The sequence below is a fragment of the Oryza glaberrima genome, chromosome 3 (genome assembly GCF_000147395.1).
Source record: "Oryza glaberrima chromosome 3, OglaRS2, whole genome shotgun sequence".
In the NCBI taxonomy this organism is placed as follows: Eukaryota; Viridiplantae; Streptophyta; class Magnoliopsida; order Poales; family Poaceae; genus Oryza; species Oryza glaberrima.
In genome coordinates this window covers 23478091-23499899 of record NC_068328.1, presented here as the reverse complement: position 1 = coordinate 23499899, position 21809 = coordinate 23478091, and the positions used below count along the sequence as shown (strand labels likewise).

General features: G+C 40.8%; 1 protein-coding gene across 2 annotated transcripts; it reads right to left on the bottom strand.

The window, feature by feature from the left end:
• Positions 1-8484: 8484 nt before the first annotated feature.
• LOC127765718 (uncharacterized) lies at positions 8485-19129 on the bottom strand. 2 transcript variants are annotated; one of them, XM_052290661.1, is made up of 6 exons: positions 18438-19129; positions 17783-17859; positions 17466-17511; positions 17035-17140; positions 10425-10590; positions 8485-9289 (listed from the first exon to the last, which is right to left on the bottom strand). In XM_052290661.1, the coding sequence occupies exons 1-6, from the start codon at positions 18850-18852 to the stop codon at positions 8738-8740; spliced, it is 1362 nt and encodes a 453-aa protein (XP_052146621.1). In that variant the 5' UTR covers positions 18853-19129; the 3' UTR covers positions 8485-8737. The 2 variants fall into 2 exon arrangements, with proteins under 2 accessions (XP_052146621.1, XP_052146623.1); XM_052290663.1 differs by having other exon boundaries at positions 8485-9280.
• Between the last annotated feature and the right edge of the window lie 2680 nt (positions 19130-21809).

The window sequence follows — 21809 nt, the reverse complement described above, 5'->3', positions numbered from 1 at the left end:
TATAGGGAAATCGCCCCCTTCCCCCTACCCAACCCCCACACTAAAACCCTAACCCAAATTTATAGATCCTCTACCGGCACTATAACATAAAAGATTTTTTCTTGCGGTCAAAATTGATTTTCACAAGCTAGTGAGTGTGTGGGGGGAGGGGGGCGGAAAGGCCGCGAGATCTGCGTGGGAGGGGGAGGGGGCATTGTATTTTCCCCTCCCGTAGTCGCTGCCAGTTGGACCCCCTCACCTAGGCCCGCCGCCCTTGCCCAAGTCCACTATTGCCACCGAAAACAACGCCCTCGCCCACCGTCTCCTTGTTGGGAGAGGAGTGGGAGAAGCCGTCAGAAGGAGAGGGGCTGGGAGGAGACGAGAGGGAGTGTGAGGAGTGGGGAAAGGAGTTACTTGGAGAAATAAAGGAGGAGAGAAAAAAAAGAAAGAGGGGTATTTTCGCATGTTAGAAAATTGATTTTCACATGCGGTTGTTGCACTGCGCTCGGGGGGATCATTTTTGCATGCGAAAGCAGTTATGATTCGTCTGTAATCTAAAGGGGGTCTCTTCCGGAAAAATCGATTTTGTAATAGTCTGGAGATGGGTGTTGATCATAGTGAGGAAGATGAAGGGGTCGGCAAGGAGCTCGTTGTCATCACCCTTGCCGGTAAGCCCTGGTTGCCACCTTGCCCTTTTCTTCTTGTCTCCTCTAGTTCCCTCTCCTTCGGCTGGAGGTTGTAGATGACTCCATATATAGTCGTTCCAGGGAGCAGTTGCTGGAGATTTGGAAAAATCTCAGTCACCTAAACTCTAGCATTTCCATTTAGGAAAATTTTTCCTCTTAAGCTTTCGAGCCCGACATAAAAATTGGAAGAGTCTACAGATCGGGCGCTCGATTTTTTACAAAGAAATCGGGTGCCCACCCCCAGCCTACGCTAGCGCATGCAGGAGCAGCCTGCACACGCATGCATGTATAGTAGTAATCAATAGTTAGGGTTTTTAAAGTTTTTAAGCAAACTTTAAACTATTTTTTCTCTTAAATTATTTATCCAAATCATAATCCGATTGCACCATTAAACTTGTTGCAATTAAATCTTTAAAACAAGACAACACATGGATATATTCCGACGAAAATTTTTTTAGCTTATTATTGAATTGTTTTTAAACGTTGCACGATGTTCCACTAAATATATCGGAATTGTTTCACTAAGTAAATCGAAAATGTTTCAATCGTTTAAATCGGGCATTGTTTGACCTTATATAAAAACAACGTTTCAGCAAATAGCGAAATAATGTTTCAGCTCACTGCAACATTAGATCTATATATAATAAAACATTGTGAGTACACTAGGTGAAACATTTTTGGTGGAACAAAAAATAAAACGAATTCCCTTAATAGAGGGTTTCCAAAATATGTGGGTGATTTGTTGCAAAAGAATGTTTCAGTTCACTGCAACATTAAATCTATACACAGTGAAACATTGTGAGTACACTAGGTGAAACATTTTTGGTGGAAAAAGAAAAGAAATGAATTCCCTTAATAGAGGGTTTCTAAAATATGTGGGTGATTTGTTGCAAAAGATTGTTTCAGTTCACTGCAACATTCGATCCATACATAGTGAAACATTATAAGTACACTAGGTGAAACATTTTTGGTGGAACAAAAAATGAAACAAATTCCCTTAATAGAGGGTTTCCAAAATATGTGGGTGATTTGTTGCAACGGCGTATATGCTAGGGTGTGGGGGCGGCGCGTGGGCTAGAGGCGAAGGCGCGGGCGCCCGATGCGCCCGATTTTTTCTAGTGGCATCGGGGGCCTGGTGCCAAGGATATCCAGTGTAATTCCGGAATTAAATTGGACGATGCCAAATATTGTACTGGTATTTTTCTGACTTTCCGTTACATATTTTCTCGAGTTGTTTTTGTTTTCTGTTTACCAAATCACCAATCTTTCACTTCTATCTACCTGATTTGTGTTGACGAGGCTTCTTGGGTGCCAATGCAATGGGTACGTAGCCCACAAGCTGAGTAGGCAACTGTGATCATCAAAATGAGAATATGCACTGGAAAATTTTTTACAGTGAAATTGGGCGCCCACCCCAGCCTTTGCCAGCGCATGCAGGCGCAGCCTGCATAGCATAGGCATGCATGTATACTAGTAATCAATCAATAGTTAGTGTGGTTAATGTTTGTAAAGAAAACATTAAACTATTTTTCTCTTAAATTACTTATTCAATTCACGATCTGATTGCACCACTAAATTTGTAGCAATTAAATCTTTAAAACAAGACTACACATGGATATATTCCGATGAAAAAAATTAGCTTATTATTGAATTATTTTTAAATGTTGCACGTTGTTCCACCAAGTATGTCGGAATTGTTTCACTAAGTAGAATAAAAATGTTTCAATCGTTTAAATTGGACGTTGTTTCACTTTTTATAAAAACAACGTTTCAGTAAATAGAGAAAGAATATTTCAGTTCACTTCAACATTTGATCCATACGTAGTGAAACATTACAAGTACACTAGGTGAAACATTTTTGGTGAAACAAAAAATGAAACGAATTATATTAATAGAGGGTTTCCAAAATATGTGGGTGATTTGTTGCAAAAGAATGTTTCAATCCGCTACAACATTAGATCTATACATAGTGAAACATTGTGAGTACACTAGGTGAAACATTTTTAATGGAACAAAAAATGAAACGAATTTCCTTAATAGAGGGTTTCCAAAATATGTGGGTGATTTTTTTGCAACGGAGTATGTGGTGGGGACACATTGCAACGCGCGGGTGTGCGTGGGAGAGGCGAGGGCAACACAGGTGCACGTGGTGGGCCCCTGCGCAGCAGGAGTGCCTGATCCATGTGCGCGGCATCAAGCGCCCGGCGCCTGGCGTTTTCCATAAAAATCTATTGGGAAAGATCGCGGATGCTCTAATTAATCTAAACTAAACTGAGCAGACCTAGGCAACAAGTTTGAAACGGGATCTTTGTGTATACAACAGCCCCATTTTTTCTAGCGCGTGAGGAAACGGTATCCATTTGAAGCATTGGAACATGACCATCCCTAATAATCTTAGGTGCGGGTGCTAATTAAGCATTGATTTTACAAAATAAGAAAAAAAATACCATAGATCAGGGCTATACATACTTTTAATTTAATGTAAATAGTTTACAGTAAGTTGGGATGGGTCTTGAGAGTATACGCATTGACCCTCTAACCACATCAAGAAAGTTATAGCATCAACCTATTGCTTCTCTTTAGCTATGTCTTGTTGTCAAACGAACATAAATCTTTCGTGACCAACGACAACTAGTGATATGGGAAAGGAGCTCATCCACCTACGTATAACGTATGTAGTCATGATCTGGCTAAGTGGAAGAAGAATCGATACACCAATTCATTTTTTTTTACTAAGTAGAAATTAAAATGGTATCCTTAATGCTTGGAATACATGTTCACATTGTTGTCATGAAGTACAGTTCATTGAGGTGGCCACCGAACACTTGTCGGAATAAAAAAAAATGTTCTAGCCAAATAACAGGACCAAAATAAGAAAAAAATGGAAAACCGGACTAAAGATATTCTAAATATATCATAACATTGGCATATATTTAAAATACAATTTTTGGAGACCCTAATTTTTGTGGCCCAGCGTGGTTACTCATGTTGCACGTGCTTAACAAAGAGCCTACATTGAAACTTTAAACTTCAAATGATTTCCAAAATTACTTTTATGATCAATGACCTGATTATAACACCGTATTCGTTGCAATTAAATACTTGTAACACGATCTTGCTTGGTTATATTCTAACGAAGAAAATATATGTTTCAACCATTAAATTTAAAGTTTCATGTGCGACTACGAAATGTTTCAATTGGAATTTGACTTGGTTGCAGATTTTAATTTTTGATTTCATAAATGTTTTCGATGTTTCAGTTGGTAGGACTGCATGCTTCATGTAGTTGGCTTTCGGTGTTGTAATCAATAACTTTTGAATGTTTCATCCTTTTGAAATATTTCATCAAGTGAGCTAAAACATTGAATTGAGAGACGGAACATTTTTCTCCAACTTATAAAACAGCAACACCAGAATTGTAGCTTCTTTCAGATTTTATCTTACCTAACCAATTATCAATAACATATAATATTTTAATATTATAATTATTTATGTAACTTCTATATATCTATTATTATAACAATTAAAGATGTTTCCACCAGAATTTTGGTACAACATCCGTGTTTGAGTTGGTTATAATTCACTCGCATCATATTCGACATGAGTCTAGAATAACTACTATACACTCCTAACCCAGCCCAACCCCTCGCCCTCCCAGCCCAACCCATCCGGCCCACACCATCCCACCGTCTCATCCTGTGCGCCTCTACTCGGTACCACGCGCACCCCTCCCCCGGTTGGCGTCTTTTCTCTCTCTTTTTTTTTTCGTTTTCTCTTTTCTTTCCTTTCTTTTCTTCGGATAATTATGATCTTCTCCCTCTCCTTCCAATCTACTCTTTTCTCTCCTCATTTTCTCTTTTTTCCTCATAAATTTTTTATGCATGTGGCAAGTTTGTTACTTTGCAAAAGCTTTTCATCTATGGTAAAAATAAATTTACTAATTGAATAATGAAAGTTTTTAATGTTTGGTCCATGGGGTTTAGCAAAATGTACATGCGTCAACTTATGGAATAGCCACCCAATCGATTTGTAAGGCTATGGAAAGGTGTAAATAAGGGATTCTTCGTGTGATGACGCATGAAGTGAGCGTAACTGGGTTCAATGCTATATATATTATTTCTAACTTTGTTTTTCTATTATTTTGTTTTTCTTGTTTTGGCTTATCATTTAAATTGATAGAATTTTTATCAATTGTGAAAATTGTCTTCACCCTGTTGCAACACACAAATATTTTTGTTAGTATAATAAAATATCAAACATATGCGCTTTTTTTAAGGTGGAGTACTTGTGCGCTTGTGTGCATGTGGTGTCGTATGTACTAGTATATGCAACAAAATTAACAAAATATATTAATAAAATTCCTTAAGTGCCCCCAAAATTTCACCCAAATCCTTCTATACCATTGAGACTTGCTTGAACCCTTATATACCTGAGTTTTTGTTCTGGTTCTTACATGGTCACTGTGTTAATACTTCATCAAGAGTTCGTCCTTTTTTAAAGACTAGCCTAGAACCTAGGGGTGGGCATTCGGTCTAACCGAGAAATTCGGTTCGGGTTCGGTCTTTTGGAAAATTCGGTCTTCAGAATCACAAGACCGATCCGTCTTCAAGAAAACTCAAGACCGAGCACTTCGGTCTTCAGTTAGTTCAGTTCGGCCTCGGTTATAGACTGAACTAACCATAATCGCAGTTTGAGCATAAAAAAAATTAATCACAAAAAAATAAGTAATCCATACAAGAATCAATGAATCGAAGTAAGTCGGATGAATAACTAGGATGTGATGCCACTAGAAAATAGAGCACATGATTCAGAAAAAAAAAGAGAAGCAAATCAAAGCAAATCGATCTTGCATCCCATCGATCTCCACCATTCTACCGGAAGCTCCAGATCCCATCCATCGGGGTGCGGCTACGGCCTACGACGATGACGCGAGCCACTGAAGTAGGGGAATCCTAGGCGGGGGCTCACCCCACCGCGCCAGCCATGCCATTCCTCTCGACGCCGTCGTTCGACCTCTCTGCCGGCGCCGAGCCCACCCTCGCTCGCGCTCTCCTCCTCCTGCTGACGCCCCTCACCAGCTTACCCCGCAGCAGCAGCAGGCAGTGCCAGCGTCAGAGGCGGTGGCACGGAGCTGCTGTGGCCTGTGGGAGGCGGAGGAGTGATTGCGGGAGACCATCCGAGAGCTCCAACATCAGCGTCACCAGCACGGGGGAGGAGGGGATGGGGATGGGAAGGGGAGGAAGTGGATGGAGAGGAGGATGGTGGTGGTGGGGTGGATAAGGTCGTGTGGAATGGATAAGGTCGTGGGGTGCTATAGTGGTGGTGGGTTTTGCTGAGGAGGTATTGGGCCTAATGGACTAGTACTATATTTCGGTTTTTTCGGTCAATTCGGTTAACCGAGCTCCAAAACTGAATTGACCGAACTAAATTCAGTTAGTAGAAACTGCTGACCGAATTTTTCAGTCTCGGTTAGTTCGGTTTCGGTCATTTTGGTTCAGTTTTTTTTCTGCCCACCCCTACTAGAGCCTATGCGTTGCAATGGAAAACAAATTGAATTTCTAGCTTATTAAATCGATTAATAAGCACTTATTTAATCTAAGTAATACTATTGTTTTTCTTATTGAAAAAAATATGTGATTTTGAAATTTGAGGGGAGCCAATAATGAATTGGGAGAGGACTTAAAGATGGTGTGTAATAATACAGATTGTGAGACTCATATGTTAGTGATAAGGTGGTGCTGGAATGGACACCACCACTACTAACATTTTAACATTTTAAGTAGTACAGAAATGACCTTATTCTCCCAACCACTTAGCTAAAAGGTACAATTGTTCCATGTAGATCAAGTTATCTGCTTTATGAAAAGATAGCATGGATAAACTATTTGAGTTATGGAAAAAAAATAGCAAGGATAAACTACCAAAATCATTGAAATGTCAAAAATTATGAAACTTTACGAATTTGAAAAGTAATTTTTGACTGGCTAAGTTTGTAGAAAAATAGTAATACTTTTAATACAAAACAAACATATTATCAAAATATATTCAATTTTAGATTTAATGAAACTAATTTAACATTTTAGATGTTGCTAAAGTTTTTTATAAACGTGGTAAAACTTAAAAAAGTTTTAAAACGACTTGTAATAAGAAACGAACAGAGTACCACCTAAACAGTTATTAAAATATTTTTAGAAAATAAATGATATGATAGATTAGTATAGGATATATCACTCGATAAATATGCAATTTAAAATTCGACCTTTATACGTTAAATATAACTAGAAATATACGTAAACTAGTTTTAGTTAAATTAATTTGTTCCGATTGTTACTACTTTTAGAAGTCCTACACAAGTACTAACAAATGTAACCTTGCATCACTACTTAAAAGACGATTTTCTTATATAAGGAGCTCTTTGGATTGCAGACACACCGTAACTGGTCGCATATGTAAAAATCATCCTTTCATTTTCGCGTGCGGATCGTTAAGAGGACCGCATGCAAAAATCGATTTTCGCAGATGGGCCTCTTAGCAGTCCGCGCGCAAAAATAAGCCTATTTTTGCAGACGGACCTCTTAAGCGGCCGCACGATTTTCGCGTGCGGGTCTTGCCTACAAGTCTATTCTCCCTCCTCTTTTCCCTCTTCAACACTTCAAAATTTCATCCTTATCCACTCATCCTTATCCTCTCCTTTCTCACACTCTCACCTCTCTCTCAATCTCTCACTCTGTCTCCTCTCTCACTCTCCTCTCGCTGTCGGGTGTGGGTGGTGCCGCGGCTGACGGCGGGCGGCGGGCGCGGACGGTGGTGGGCGGTGGGCACAGACGGCGGCAGCCAACGACTTGGTGGCGGGCGGATCCGCCTCCGCCGGCCTCGCGACGGGCGGTGGGCGGCATGGTCGACAGGGGATGGAAGGCGGTGGCTCCCTCGCCTTCCCCCACGCTGCTCGGGCAGCGGGCTTGAGCAGGAGGCCGGCGGGGCTCTCCCCCGTCCTCCCCCATGTGGATCCGGCGGCGGGCGGCATGGTGGCCACCGCCGACAACGACAAGGAGGAAGTGGCTGGGAGAGGCATCCTTGGCCCCATGACAGCTGGATCAACGCCGCCCCCACCGCCGCTGACGATGAGAAGGAGGTGGCCAGGAGCAACGCACACGCACGCCGGCCAGATCCGCGCTGCCCCTCTGACGAGGAGGATGAGGAGGAGGCGGCCGAGAGCGGCGCCGCTGGTCTTGCGCGCACGCGGGCTGGCCGGATCCATGCCGGCCCCACCAACGACAACGACGAGGAGGCGGCGGCTAGGAGCGGTGCCGCCAGCCCCTCGTGCATGCGCGCTGGCTGGATCCACGCCGCCCCCGCCGATGACGATGAGGAGGAGGCGGCGGCTGGCCAGAACGGCATAGCCGGCTCCTTGCGAATGCACGTCGGCCGGACTCGTGCTGCCACTGCCGGATTTTAGGGTTTTTTGTTTTATTTTTTGAATTTTTATTTTTCCGTGCGGGCGATATAAGCAACCGCACGCGAAAAATCTGATTTTCGCGTGTGGGTGCGCCACCCGCACATAAAAATTAGATTTTCGCAGACGTTTTGGTGCAGATAGGCTGGGCTTCCACACGCGAAAATAGGTTTTGGCCCACACAGAAAAATTGTGTGCTAGTGTATGTTTGTTAATCTATCTTATCTTTTTTTAAAAAAATTATATAACTTTTGAGGTGACATGTGAGAAATGAGGTGATATCGCTTGAGGGATGAAAATCCAATCTTCTTTTATCATAAACTCAAACCATGCATGCACTAGAAAGAAAAAATAAAGTTGGAAAATATGAAAAGCAACCAGCAGAGAAGACAGAACAAAAACATTAATTAAGCTAGCCAAGAATTAATCTAGCTAGCATCCGCCCTCATATTTGTTGAAATTAAGCTAGCCAGCAGCAGGCTTGGGGATCGGCCATTAATTTTTGTTACACTTCGATTAATTCTGCTTGTTGAGATTAATAACTAATTAACCACTACTTAAACTACTACTACTTGCTAAACATACTCTACTATAAACTCAATTTACTTAATTAATTATCTCACAAGCACTTTAGTAGCGTTAGTTCTTTGGACGCCGAGGACTCCACGCTGCGCTGCCGCTGCTGCTGCTGATGATGACGCTGCTGATGCTGCTGCTGCTGCTCCAAGCTGCTGCCGCTTTGCCACCCCTGCCTCCCGAGGCTGATCTCCAGGCTTGGCACCCTCGATGGCGTCTGCTGCTGCTGCTGCTGCTTCATGCACGCCTGCGCTGCTGCGGCGACGACGACGCTGCTGCCCCTCATCGTCGTCGTCGTCGACGTGGTCTGCGGTGTCAGCGGCGGCGGCGGCGACCACGTCGTCGTCGTCGGCGTCCAGCAGCCTGAAGCTGCAGGAGGCGACGACCTAGCAAAGCCTGCAGTACCCGACGATCGTCGTCCAATCCTGCTGGCGACTACTACAATCTCATCATCATGGCTGCCTGCAGCCGCAGCAGCAGCAGCAGGCAGACGTTGTTGTCCCATGTTCTTGATCCCTAGGCTGCTATGGGCTGCACCATCTTGCTGTACCGCCAGCTGCTGCCCTGATGATCCCCTCCAACCTCCCTGCATCATCTTTTACATGATTAATTAATTAAAACTCGCCATTAATATATATACATATATCCATGTCAACTTGTAATGCAGATCGATGATGAGTAGTAATTAACGGCATTAAACTGTACACATCTGAAGGCCTGGCCGATTTATCATCGAGGCAGGACAAGCTCTGCAATATACAGTATATACTATTGTTTGGACATGCATTCAATCAGGAGCGAGTACAGTAATTAACCGGTCCAAAGGCAAAAATATTTGGCACGTATATATGGCAGAGGGTACAGTGCTAGCTAGCTGGAGTAAAGGTACGTACAGCCTGCAGGGACATTGAAAATATGCTGTTTGTAGTCCCCAACACTGCAAATATCAATTACTCCCTTAATTAAACCTCTATATCCCCACACCTAGCGCTGTATACAGAGAAAACCCATTAATGTGCAGGATGTGATCCATATAAATGCATGTGACCATCGTGCACTTAATTTTTAGTTTTGTGGGGACACATCAATGAGAATAACACTCCTATTGAGTTTTAGTTAATTATTTTTAAGGGGAAAACAGAAGGGGGATCTGGAAGTGTGGTAATTTAAAGATTGATTGAAAAATATGATCCAAAATACAGGAAAGAGAAAATAAAAAAAAGGTCAAAAGGAGGAAAGCCAGGAATTAAGCTAGAGTTTAAGGTCATGTTTATTTCACCCCAGAAATTGCCAGACATGATTGCCACCCAAAAGTGTTGCTAATTGATGGCAACACCTTAGACAAGATGTGAATTTTTTTAAAAAAAGAGTGTATGACGTGTGGGCCTCTGGATTAAAATAAAACGTACTATGGCCTGATTTAACTGTGGCAACGAAACAAACAATAATAGCCTAACAGAGTTTGACAAATTTGGTAGTAAACCAGACACCCCTATGAAAGTATGAATTATTGATTATTGAATCACCTGTTTTCACCAAATTAATAAAATAGCAGTGATAAAGTAAACCTACTTATATTTTGTGGTGGTTAGCTTAGATAATGGGCAAATTAAATATGCATTACTTTTCTGATAATCTAAATCAATCTAACCGGCCTTTATATAGCTGTATATACGTAGAGACCAACGGCAAGCACGGATGTGAATGTATGATCAATTATATGCATATACCAGCTGGTTTTGTTTGATGAGGTAGTGGTGAGTGGACACGATGTAGGGGCAAGGCAGCGGCAGCCCACAAGCAGTGGTTTGCTGCTGGGCGAACTGCGGCTGGCACCAGGCGCTGCTCATCATCGTCTCTTGATGATGCTCACCCGGCGACCCTGCTGCCTGCCTTCTGCAATAAAACAACACAAATAAATTAATATTGCATCATACTCCGGCTCTCAGTTAATTTTCTTCGCTAACAGGTGATACATTTCATCAATCAAATTAAATTTGTTAATTAGGAATTCTAACAGACAGCTCGGTAGCTAGGCGGCTGTGTTCCTTCCCCCATTTTCCCAACCCACCTCTCTCGTTTTTCGTGCGCACGCTTTTCAAACTGCTAAACGGTACAATTTATGCAAAAAAAAACTTTTAAAAACATATTAATCTATTTTTTTAAAAAATAGTTAATACTTAATTAATCATGCAATAATACGAGCTTTATTTTGTGTTCCCCTCCTCTCAAACACAGCCTGACCCCACACACCCCATCGATCTAGCGCTCCACACTCCCAGCCAGTTTTTTTCCTTTTACACATATGTAACACTACTTCCGTCTCTAAAATATAGGACGTAAAATTTGTTTCACATGGACTACATTGTATTATTTTTCTATAATATATTATCAGTAACTACAAAATTTACGTAATATAAATAAACACTCGAATATGTACGAATATATCTTAATATCACATGCGTAACAGTAAACATGCATATTGTTATAGTTTAATTATTAGTTAAAACTTTCATAAATTTGGATGGTGGGAGCATTCTGCATGTAGCGTATTTCTTTTTGGCTAATAACTACACAACAGAAGACTTGGGGTGTGCTTTGTATTAATTAAGAATTAATATTTAGGACAACCAAATTAGAAAGAAAACAAGCTAAGACATATGTCCAAAACGACAATAAATTAAAAATGACCGGAGGTAGTACTAGCATATATATATATATATATATATGCAGAAGAAGCAGCTGGAATTAAAAGAACTAGACGAGAAAATATGCCTGCAGACTGCAGTGTACATCTGATGATAGCAAGATATACGTACTGTAGTACATATGCATGTACAGAGATATATACGTAGCGGATCACGTGACGTAGAATCGTAGATACATACATACTGTATATACATACATACACGTACGCAGGCCGGGGGTCAGACAAGAGCAGCAGACACAATGAATACAACGTGCAGAGAAACAGTTAAAACCATCAGAGATTACAACTCATCACACAAACAAAGATGCATGCAGCAGCAGCTAGCTAGCTAGCACACTCACACGTACGTACATACTGTACGTACACAGCGGCACAGAAGGAATTAACTCCGTCTCGCCTGGCAAGCTAGGCCAGAGCCCAGAGAGAGGATTTCGCTCGCTCTCATACATTGTCGTCGCTTGTGTACGCAATCTACGCATCATCGTCAGAGATCGAGAGACACGAGAGCAAAGGCACAAAGAGCCCGGCATTAGCAGCAGCAGTGACAGTGTCGTCGTTGTGCTGTTAATGCAATGTTTGCTAGCTACAGCTAGCTAGCTGCTGCCAAGTTGGCTTGTCCATGCTCGCCACTAGCTAAAGCTGTGTTTAGTTTCTAAAATTAGGAAGAAGTTTAGTTTTTAAAATTAGGGAGAAGTATTTTGAAAAAAAAAAGTTAGGAGTTTATGTGTGTAGGAAAGTTTTGGATGTGATGTGATGTGATAGAAAGTTGGGAGTTGGAGGAAGTTTGGTGTAAACTAAACAGGGCCTAAGTAATAGATCTCCTACATGGCCACAAAATATATATAGGGAGTGTTTAATTAGATAAAAAAATTTTGGTAAAAATATCATATCAAATATTTGACACATGCATTGAGTATTAAATGTGGACGAAAAAAAAAACCAAATGCACAATTTGCATGTAAATTGCGAGACAAATATTTTGAGCCTAATTACGCCATGATATCATAACGATATGATGCTACAGTATATATTTGCTAATGATAGATTAATTAGGTTTAATAAATTCATCTCGCAGTTTACAGGTGGAATCTGTAATTTATTTTGTTACATTTAATATTTTAAATATGTGTCCGTATACTTTAAAAAGTTTTTAGCCAAAGAACTAAACACGACCATAGAGGAGTAACTTGTAGCGTTTAAAATTTATTTCAAATATAACTAACTAAACTGTAATCATCTCTGACTTAATTTCTACATCCGTTTTCTTTTTTTACCAATCACACAACTAATTAATTATCCCATAACTAACCGATCTTCTTAGGGTCTGTTTGGTTGGTGCCACATTTTGCCACACTTGAAGTAGGTTAGTTTGATCAAATGTGGCTATTGTTTGGTTTGTTTCTATAACTTTGGCATGCCACACTTACTACTCTTTTGGTCCCACTAGTCATAAACCCTTTTCTTAGTCAAAGTTTGCCATAAGTGTGGTCATCAAATTTTGAGCCACACAATTTGCATCTTGCCACACCTTTGCTACAAAACTATGGTAAATTGAGGTGGGCATCCAAACAGCCCATTAATTTTCCTAGAGAAAATTTTAAAAATATTTTCTTAGTACTACATGCGCTAATTAGAGGTCGCTGTGTGCATGGCAGGCTTTCTGGGCTGCTCGGTCAAGGCAAGGGATGGATGGATGGATGGATGGAAATGTAGTCGATCGCAGGGCGCAGAAGCAAGCAAGCAAGCTGAGCTGCAGCAGCGGCTTGTCATCTTCTACTTGTTTTACGCCAAGATTCCGGCCACCACTAGCCCTGATGCATGGGTGCAGGGGGACAATTGATATGGATCTGGCCATGGAAATCAATGAATCATCACAAGAGCAACAACTAAGGCATATATGCAGCCCTCTCTCAGCTAGCTGCTGCATGTATCCCTGCTGCCACTGCTACGTACCTACAGCTGCTATACTTCTACTCCATCCATAAAAAAAAAAAACTTAACCTAGAAGAAAACACGGGTCTAGACAGGATGTATGGACCAGATTTATACAACGTCAAGATGCAATGCAATGCGGATTAACAAAAAAGAGACAGAGAAACACACAAGACCAAACGCGCCCCCTTTCTCGGCAAGTGAGCGAGAGAAAAAAATATATAGAGAGAAACCCTAGCTAGCTACACTCCCGGTCCGCACGTGGCATGGTGGCTAGACTTCTGCTCCTTCCGTTCAAGAAAAACTCAATTGAGAGCCAATATAATCTCTTTTAAATTGAGTTTTTTTATAAAGGGAGTAGCTCTGTGCATGCTTAATACTGGGACCTCAGAGAGAGAATAGATCAGCTACTGTAGCTGCAACAAAACTGCAGTACTGCAAGCAAGGAGAAGAGGGGGAGGCCAGAAGAAAGTCTTGCCATGCATCATGACCTTTCTTCCAGCAGCCAGTACAATTTTTATTTCTTTTGTGCAAACATTAATGATAGCTACTAGTAGGCATTACTTTTCCTTTAAAGACATTAATCAATGTCCCCCAGCCCAGGCCATGTCCACCCTGGGTAGCATATGTGATAATAGTCGTCTGATAGATGGCTCTATCCCTGTGTGCATGCTGAGCATACACCAGAGGATGTCATGCATGAGAGTTTGAATCACGAGAGAAGGACAGTATATGCATGGCTGTAGTAGTAGTACTACTACATCAGACAGTATGCAGGATTTGTCACCCTTAGCTATAGCTAGCCACCTTGTTCTCTGGGAGATATATGTATTCATGCATAAGTGAAGGGAAATATGCATGACAGCCAACAGAAGTTGTTAGCACTCAATTCCCATTGTGTCGAAAAGGACGACCGATAACCAAATATTGGTCCAGGGATCAAATCCTAGGATTGACAATGGGGTACACTACTGCAACCGCACCCTTCCAAAACCTATCACACCGCACCACACAAAACTAATGAGAGAAAATAAGTTGTTATATATAAGAAAGGGGAATAGTGAGTGATAACCCATGAAACCATACCTAAAAATAAGAGCATTCTACGGTCCTTGAGAATGTACCACAAGATATCAAAAATTTAGTATAAAATTTAGTACCTCATAGTATGATATAAAGAGATACCAAATTTGCAATAGAAAAAATGGTGCCTCAAGTTACCTCTCAAGGACTGTAAAATTGCTCAAAAAGTAATGTCTTAAATATGAATAATAATGCGATAAAATTCATTTATTCTATTACATAGGCCTAAGTAGTACAGTTATTCTAAGATCATACACGTACAATTATACAAGGGTTATAAAAGTGTTTTTTTTTAACTTTAGTTTATTAAACTACAACCCTTGTGTCTCTCTCTCTCTCTCTCTCTCTCTCTCTCTCTCTCTCTCTCTCTCTATATATATATATATATATATATATATATATATATATATATATATATATATATATATATATATATATATATATATATATATATATATATATATATATATATATCATAGGTATGAAATTAAGGCTTGTAGATACAGTTACACGTCATAGAAAATCCTCTCAAAACCTCACACTACCCAAACTAATAATGGGAGGAAAAAGTTTTATCATGTGTAAATAAATATAGATTCATGAATTTGACCAATATCTTAATCTGCACAATAATACACGAATACTTCACTTATTTTTTACATATGCCTAAGTAAGTTATTGTAATTAAGTTCACAGCCAGTCATCCTAGATATAACATATATAGTAGGTCAATTGAAGTATTTGATAAATGTTCACCAGCCTGATGTATATTCTAGGCGTGAAATTAAGTATCCTAGATCGATATACACATAACCAGATGTGAAGCTAGAATCAAATGGAGAGGGTTTCAATCGCTTGCTTTACCCTCTATATATGGACAAGATCAAGTTTAGACTGAAACGAGTATGTAAGTTTTAATTTAGGAGGTGCATATATAGTGAAAATAGATAAATTATAGCTAAAAAATGTCTGAGTTAGGTTCCTGCACCCCCATGCACATGTAGCTCCGCCCCTGCACGTAACCGATATTTAATTTTGTAATAATGTTGTTAATAATTATTTCCCGTGGGTAAAATGCTAGCAAACATCTCATGTGGTAGTTCTTGAGAAAACAAGCTTTTGAAAAACATGGGTAAAAACTAATTGTTTTAGGAAACTTGTTTTTCCTCCAAAAAACAGGTTTTTTTTTTTGGAAAAAATCAATATATAAATATATGAGAATTCCTTCCTTTAGATAAAATACATAAGATTCTTGCAGAAAATATTTGTTAATTATTCGACCCCAAGTTCTTTTAAAAAATTTAAAATGTAAAATAAAATTTAATATGTTTATACTTTATGGAACATATTAATAATGATATATATTATACACAATTTTCCTGTTCGTAGCTTTCTCAGATCAGCTTCTTAATTATAAAATCCTTCAGAATCACTCCCATCTACTTAATTCATCCATACAAATATCCATATGACAAATACCATGTGTATTTGTGGATAATATGCATTACACACAATGTTTGATATGATGATCCCCTCATTTTTTGCATTCCTAATTTTCTGGAGTATATATGAACGGACCGTTGTTAATTTGTACTAAAAATCCATTAATTTGAATCTGTCGTACATTCTCTGATCGTTTAATGATAATTTGTTAACTTGTACTTCTACACAGGACAAAACCTGATTGAAATGATGCGTTAAGTGTCTGAAAATCAAGTAGGAGTACTAGATCTATTCTCTAAATGCGCTACTGAGGATATTTAATTAATAACAATCATATCAAAACAGGAGTACTTCTGCGACACAAACCGGCTGCAGTCTTATTAATATTTTAGATGCATCCCTGGTCATGTTAATGAAAAGGGAATTGCTAATATAGTGTCGAATATCAAGTTTAATTAAGTAACGATGCCAAATAGTAAGACAATATAACTGTTAAACTTGCACATTCTGACAATATGTGAACATCGAAACATATTAATAATATTGATTTTTTAATTAATGTGACTTATATATTTGCATCCTTGAGATTGAAGGCCCTATTAATTAAATGTTATCAATTAATTATATGTATAACCATAAACCATAAATGGAAATTAAAACGTCGTTTCATGCAAACCGTACCCCTTCACATAATTAATTTGATATAGAGAAAGTTAACATGAGCATTGTACAAATTAGTATCGAAAGACAATTATGAGTCGATCTAATAGATCCGGCACATGAGTTTAATTATGATGTACATTCAAATAGCTCCAAAATTTTCTGCCATGCAATTTAACTGCCCCACATACTTGCAAGCATGCATTGATGTATATAAAGACATATCTGTTTAATTGCATGCACAGAAGATGCTCAAATCCAACAAAACATGCATCAAATGGAGAAAAATGGAAGACGCAGAGATTTGCAGCCACAACGTACAATATAATTTTTTATAATACAAATGCCGATTATGCAAAAAAAAAAGGAAGAATCAAATTAAGGTTAGAAACAACCCTGATGTGTAAAAGAAAAGGGAAACCCTAGCTGATACTTTAATTTCATTCATTGCGCAATATTAGTGTGCTACAATAATTAATTAATCGATCAGATATAATGTGGAGTATACTAACCTAATATTGGCGATTGCAATTGAAGAGGTGTTACCAAGCACGTCAAAGCCATCCACTCCACCACCTCCTCTCCTCAGAAAGCCCATATCTCTCATCTGCCCATGGCCTGCAGGCACCACATAGATGCATGTCTGACCAACTAATTATGCAAAAATTATGTGTTTTTGGTTATGGATGGAACAGTTCAGTATATGATATATATATGCCTCCACTAAAATCATATATAAAAACGGTACTACCCAATATATACAGTGCTAGCTAGACTGCATGCTTTGCTAGCTTTATGGGACACTCCTAGCAAAACCATACACACATCCCATGCCAATAATTCAGCTAGCATTATGTGATTTGACCTTACTGAATGATCAACTCAGGCAAGAAAATATGTCTCTGGAAAAGAAGAAGTTATTATTTTCTAGGCCTTGTTTTACCTTCAGCACATGTTCTGTCTGTGGTTCCCTTCACTGTTCTATACATCTGCACCAGGTCAAGCAAATAAGCTAAGTAAAACAAAGGCAAAAAGAGAGAATAGACTAGACCTCGCGCGTGTTCCATTTGGTTTACTTTTGCAGTTAATCATACTAGTATGTCTTAAGATGCAAAATGTTATAGCGAGAGAGACCAAAAATAAAAAAGAAAAGAGAGCTAATCGATAAAAAAATTCATTATTATACAATTATACATACTTTAGTTACATTGTTTTATTCTCTTGAATGTTGATATGGACTAGAGTGAGAGATCTACTTGCCTGCAGGTGACTCTTCACATGAGCCAGCGTGAGATCTTTCACGTTCATCAACTCCAATACTGACTTTGGTGTCGCTCCTAGAAACATAGTGAAAATTAATAGCTTCATTTTACAACATTTTTTTTTCATAATGAACGATCGAACTGGTTAAATCCGTAGTATATGGTACACATGAATAAGAGAAAATTTCAAAACAACAAGGAAACCATGATCGCAAATACTGGATTGGATTAGAAAAAAAAAACTCTTCGAACAACAATGCTTTCAAAAAGTAAACGGGAAAACTACAAATGGAGTCACAAGATTGCAAACAATCGATGCATTATATTGGAACAGCTAAGGGGGGAAAAAAGTCAATTTGACTCCTCTGAAATTCATACAAGAACAAAAAAGAAAGTTAATACAAGAACACGCGAGAAACTCAAGTTGCAGGTGTATATATTGAATAGACACAATTCCCTTGTCTCATGTGATTGTGCAAAAACTTCAATTAGTCCAAGAACACTCATGTGAATTGAAAAAGGTCAAACAGCAAAAGGAACAATCGAACAAGAAGAAGAAGAAGAAGCAAGCAAAGCATTAATTAACTAATTAATTACATCCAAGGCTGTATGATCTGTATGTGCGTAGTATATATGCATGCATATGAACCTACTTTCATGGCCTCCAAGAAGCTCGACGGCTTGCACAAAGTGCGCATGGAGAGCCGTCGTCCATCGCATCCTCGGCGCCCTAGAGCTCCTCTTCCCACCTCCACCGCCATTCCCGGATCTCGCCGCCGCAACGCCGCCGGTGCCGGTGGCGCCGCCGGAGCACACAGGGCTGCCGCCGCTGGCGCTCTTCTTGAATCTCTGGATCTGGCTAGGTTGGTGCAGCCGCTGCTGCTGCTGGAGGTTGCAGCCGCCATTGTTGTACTGCTCCGCCGCCGCCGCCGCCGCCGTGCCAAACCCTAGGCACAGCTTTGGCTCAGCCAACTGCTCCATCGTCTCGCCGCCGGCGGCCATGTCCGGCGGCGAAGGCGGGCTTATGTGGAGTGACAGATCCGGCGCGGTGGCAGCAGTAGTCGCCATTGCTGTTTCTTGGGAGAAAACTGAAAGGATTTTTCAGCTTCTTCCAAAGCTAAGAAAATGAGTTGGTGTGGGAAGCTTCTTCTTCTTGCAAGCTAGAAGAGAGATATATGAGAGAAGTGAGAAGCTAGCTAGGGAGGGATCTTGGTTGATTAGGTCATGAGTGGCATATGATGATTCTTGTGTAGGGCTTTGTGTTTGTGGGTGAGATCGATGGATCGATGCATAGGGAATGGGGCTAGCAATAGCTTAGATAGGGAGAGGAATAATGGAGGAAGAAGTTGTTGGGTGTCTCATGGTACAAATTGGGGGGGGGGGGGGGGGGGGGGGTGGGGATAGCATAGCAGCATCATTGGCAATAGCGAAGTTGGTGGAAGAAACTAGCTTTTGTGTGCGTGTGGGGGCTGTTTGATCAATATGCACGGGGAGCTGGTGGAGCAGGCACCACCACTGTATATTTGCCATGCAATTTTTTTTCCCTCTCCGGTCTTCTTGTTTTTGTTTTTTGTTCTTCTAGAGGGGACTCATCAGCTTGACACATTGATTTGTTTGCTTTCTTGATGGGTTGTAGCAGACCAGCAATAAGGAATGGTCTAACAGGGTTGGTGCATGGGCTCTAAAACTGACTTGACACGATACATATCTTTTTTTTTTCTGTATATTTCAAATCTTCATATTGTATGTATTAAATGGTAACCCTTATTACACCGTGTGTATTTTTGCTAGATGAAGTGTCACTACAAAGCCGACATCACCGCGGTACATCATCGGGAGTGACACTCTTAAGTGCAATGTCAGTTGTGCAACCGGCAGTGTAAAAACGGTCATGAAAATTTCCGACCGACCGACTCTAGTTTCCGACTAGCTTCTACCAACCTATCATGTGAAAATGGTAACCAAAACAAAAATGTGAATGGAAAAAAATATGGAAATGGAAGCGGGAACAATTTTCCCGTTATCCCGACCATTTCCATATTTTACTGTATTCTTGTGGCAATTACCATTTTTATACTAAGGTAATTACCATTCTATCTGATCTAATTAATGTTTTTATAATAAAGTAATTACCATATTTCTAATACCCCAATATCTATGCTTCATGTTTCTATCTGATATGTAGTTTAGAGGCTCGTCAACTCCTCAACCAAATCATTATAGTTTGAGTGCAAGTCTAAAAGAGTGACAATTTATAATTTACCAAGTGTAAGCTTGAATTTATTTGGTTATATTATATAGTTAAACAAAGCTAAATATGTGATTCCATTGTTCCATGTTTTACCGTTTTCCTATCGACATCAACATGTTTTTGTCCATATGATTCTGTTTCCGTTTTTATGATATTTTTTATACCATTTTCCTTTCCAGCTTTAGTGTTTGTGTGAAAAATATGGTTACTGAAATGGTCAAAGCTATTTTCATCCATATATAGACAAAAAAAGGGGGAAAATTGGTTCCATGCCATCCAAAGTATGCGATTTAAGTTTTACAAATCAAAAGGTTGTAACACCATCGAAAGTCCAAATTACGTCCCCTGACTATTTCGATAGTCCGAATTAACACCCCCCTAATTCCAAGATTGGATATTTGACACCCCAAAACTCTTAAATCCAAACAAATTCCCCTCCATTTCTATGCCTCCCTCCCTCTCTCTCTCTCTCTCTCTCAGCTCAAACCCACCCTTGTCCAGGTCGTCCGAGATGTTCAGGAGGACAAGCTGCCTCTATGAGGAGGCGGCAAACCCGCCCTTGTCCAGGTCGTCCGAGATGTTCAGGAGGACAAGCTGCCTCTATGAGGAGGCGGCAAACCCGCCCTTGTCCAGGTCGTCCGAGATGTTGAGACGATGACAAGCTATGGATGTGTGGAGGCGATCCTGCAAGCTAGAGGTGGCGGTGGCTATCATGAAGTTGGAGGCCTGCGGCACCAATGATAGGATCTTCCTCCTCCCCCTCTACGTCCACCCTTCACCGGCTCACTGCCGGTTGCATAGCCCCAAGCTTGGCGCCTGCCCTTCACCGCTGGTCGCCCACCCCAAGTCTCTGTCACCACCCCAACACAGAGCTCAAGGTTTACCTCTATTGCATTCCTGAATCGAGCTCAAGCTTGGCCACCGGCCGCTACCTCCACCAGCCTCCATGATGGGAGCTTGAGTTGGCCTCCCCATGTACCTCTGACCGCCAGCTCCGCGGACAAGAGGACGGGTCATCATGCCATGCCGCTTTTGCCCCACCACCTCTTCCTTCATGAGTATCCCTGTCGTCGTCAACTCCGTTGGCGCTGCCGGCACACCATGGCCCCATCGACCATCGCCGTCGGTGCCCCCTGGACCTACCTAATTGACCCCGCTGGACTTCCCCATTTCTTCCTCACTGCTAGGGGACATGCCCCTCCTCTGCTCCACGGGTTGCTACCTGCGTAGGTTGAGCCTAGCAAGAGGGTCGCAATGACTGAGGCCCTACCGTGTCGGAGCCTAAGTCGCCTCCCGAGGTTGATCCAAGGAAAGAGGGGGACCTATGGCTGAGTCCCACATTGTCGGAGCCCATGTTGGCTTCTTGGCAAAGAGGGATGGCAACGACAGAGCACCCTCGTTGTTGTTGCCTGCTGGGGTCGAGCCGGGGAGTTGAGGAATGGAAGATGCACTGACAGGTGGGTCCACCGATTTTTAATATTTTGTTGTTGACTAGATTGCCACGTGTGCACCACATAGGCTAAAAACTACTCCGGATTGAGGGGGGGGGGGGGGGGGGTAATTTGTTCGGATTTAGGAGTTCATGGTGTCAAATGTCTGGTATTGGAGTTCGATCGCAATAGTTCAGGGGGGTAATTTGGTCTTTTTTCCATACTTTAATAGCATCCTATATTTACTCTTGTCCGTTAAAACATAAGTACCCATCTTCCAAGCTCTTGGGATGGGCATATTGAGTCAGAATCTGCATTCTCATCCTTCCCACTGATCCCGTTCG

Coding starts and splice junctions, on each gene's coding strand:
- LOC127765718 (XM_052290661.1), bottom strand. CDS start 18,852: ATGGCGACTACTGCTGCCACCGCGCCGGATCTGTCACTCCACATAAGC. Junction 17,141..17,465: donor AGACAGAACATGTGCTGAAG/GTAAAACAAGGC, acceptor TGGTGCCTGCAG/GCCATGGGCAGATGAGAGAT. Junction 10,591..17,034: donor ATTGCAATCGCCAATATTAG/GTTAGTATACTC, acceptor GTTTTATTGCAG/AAGGCAGGCAGCAGGGTCGC.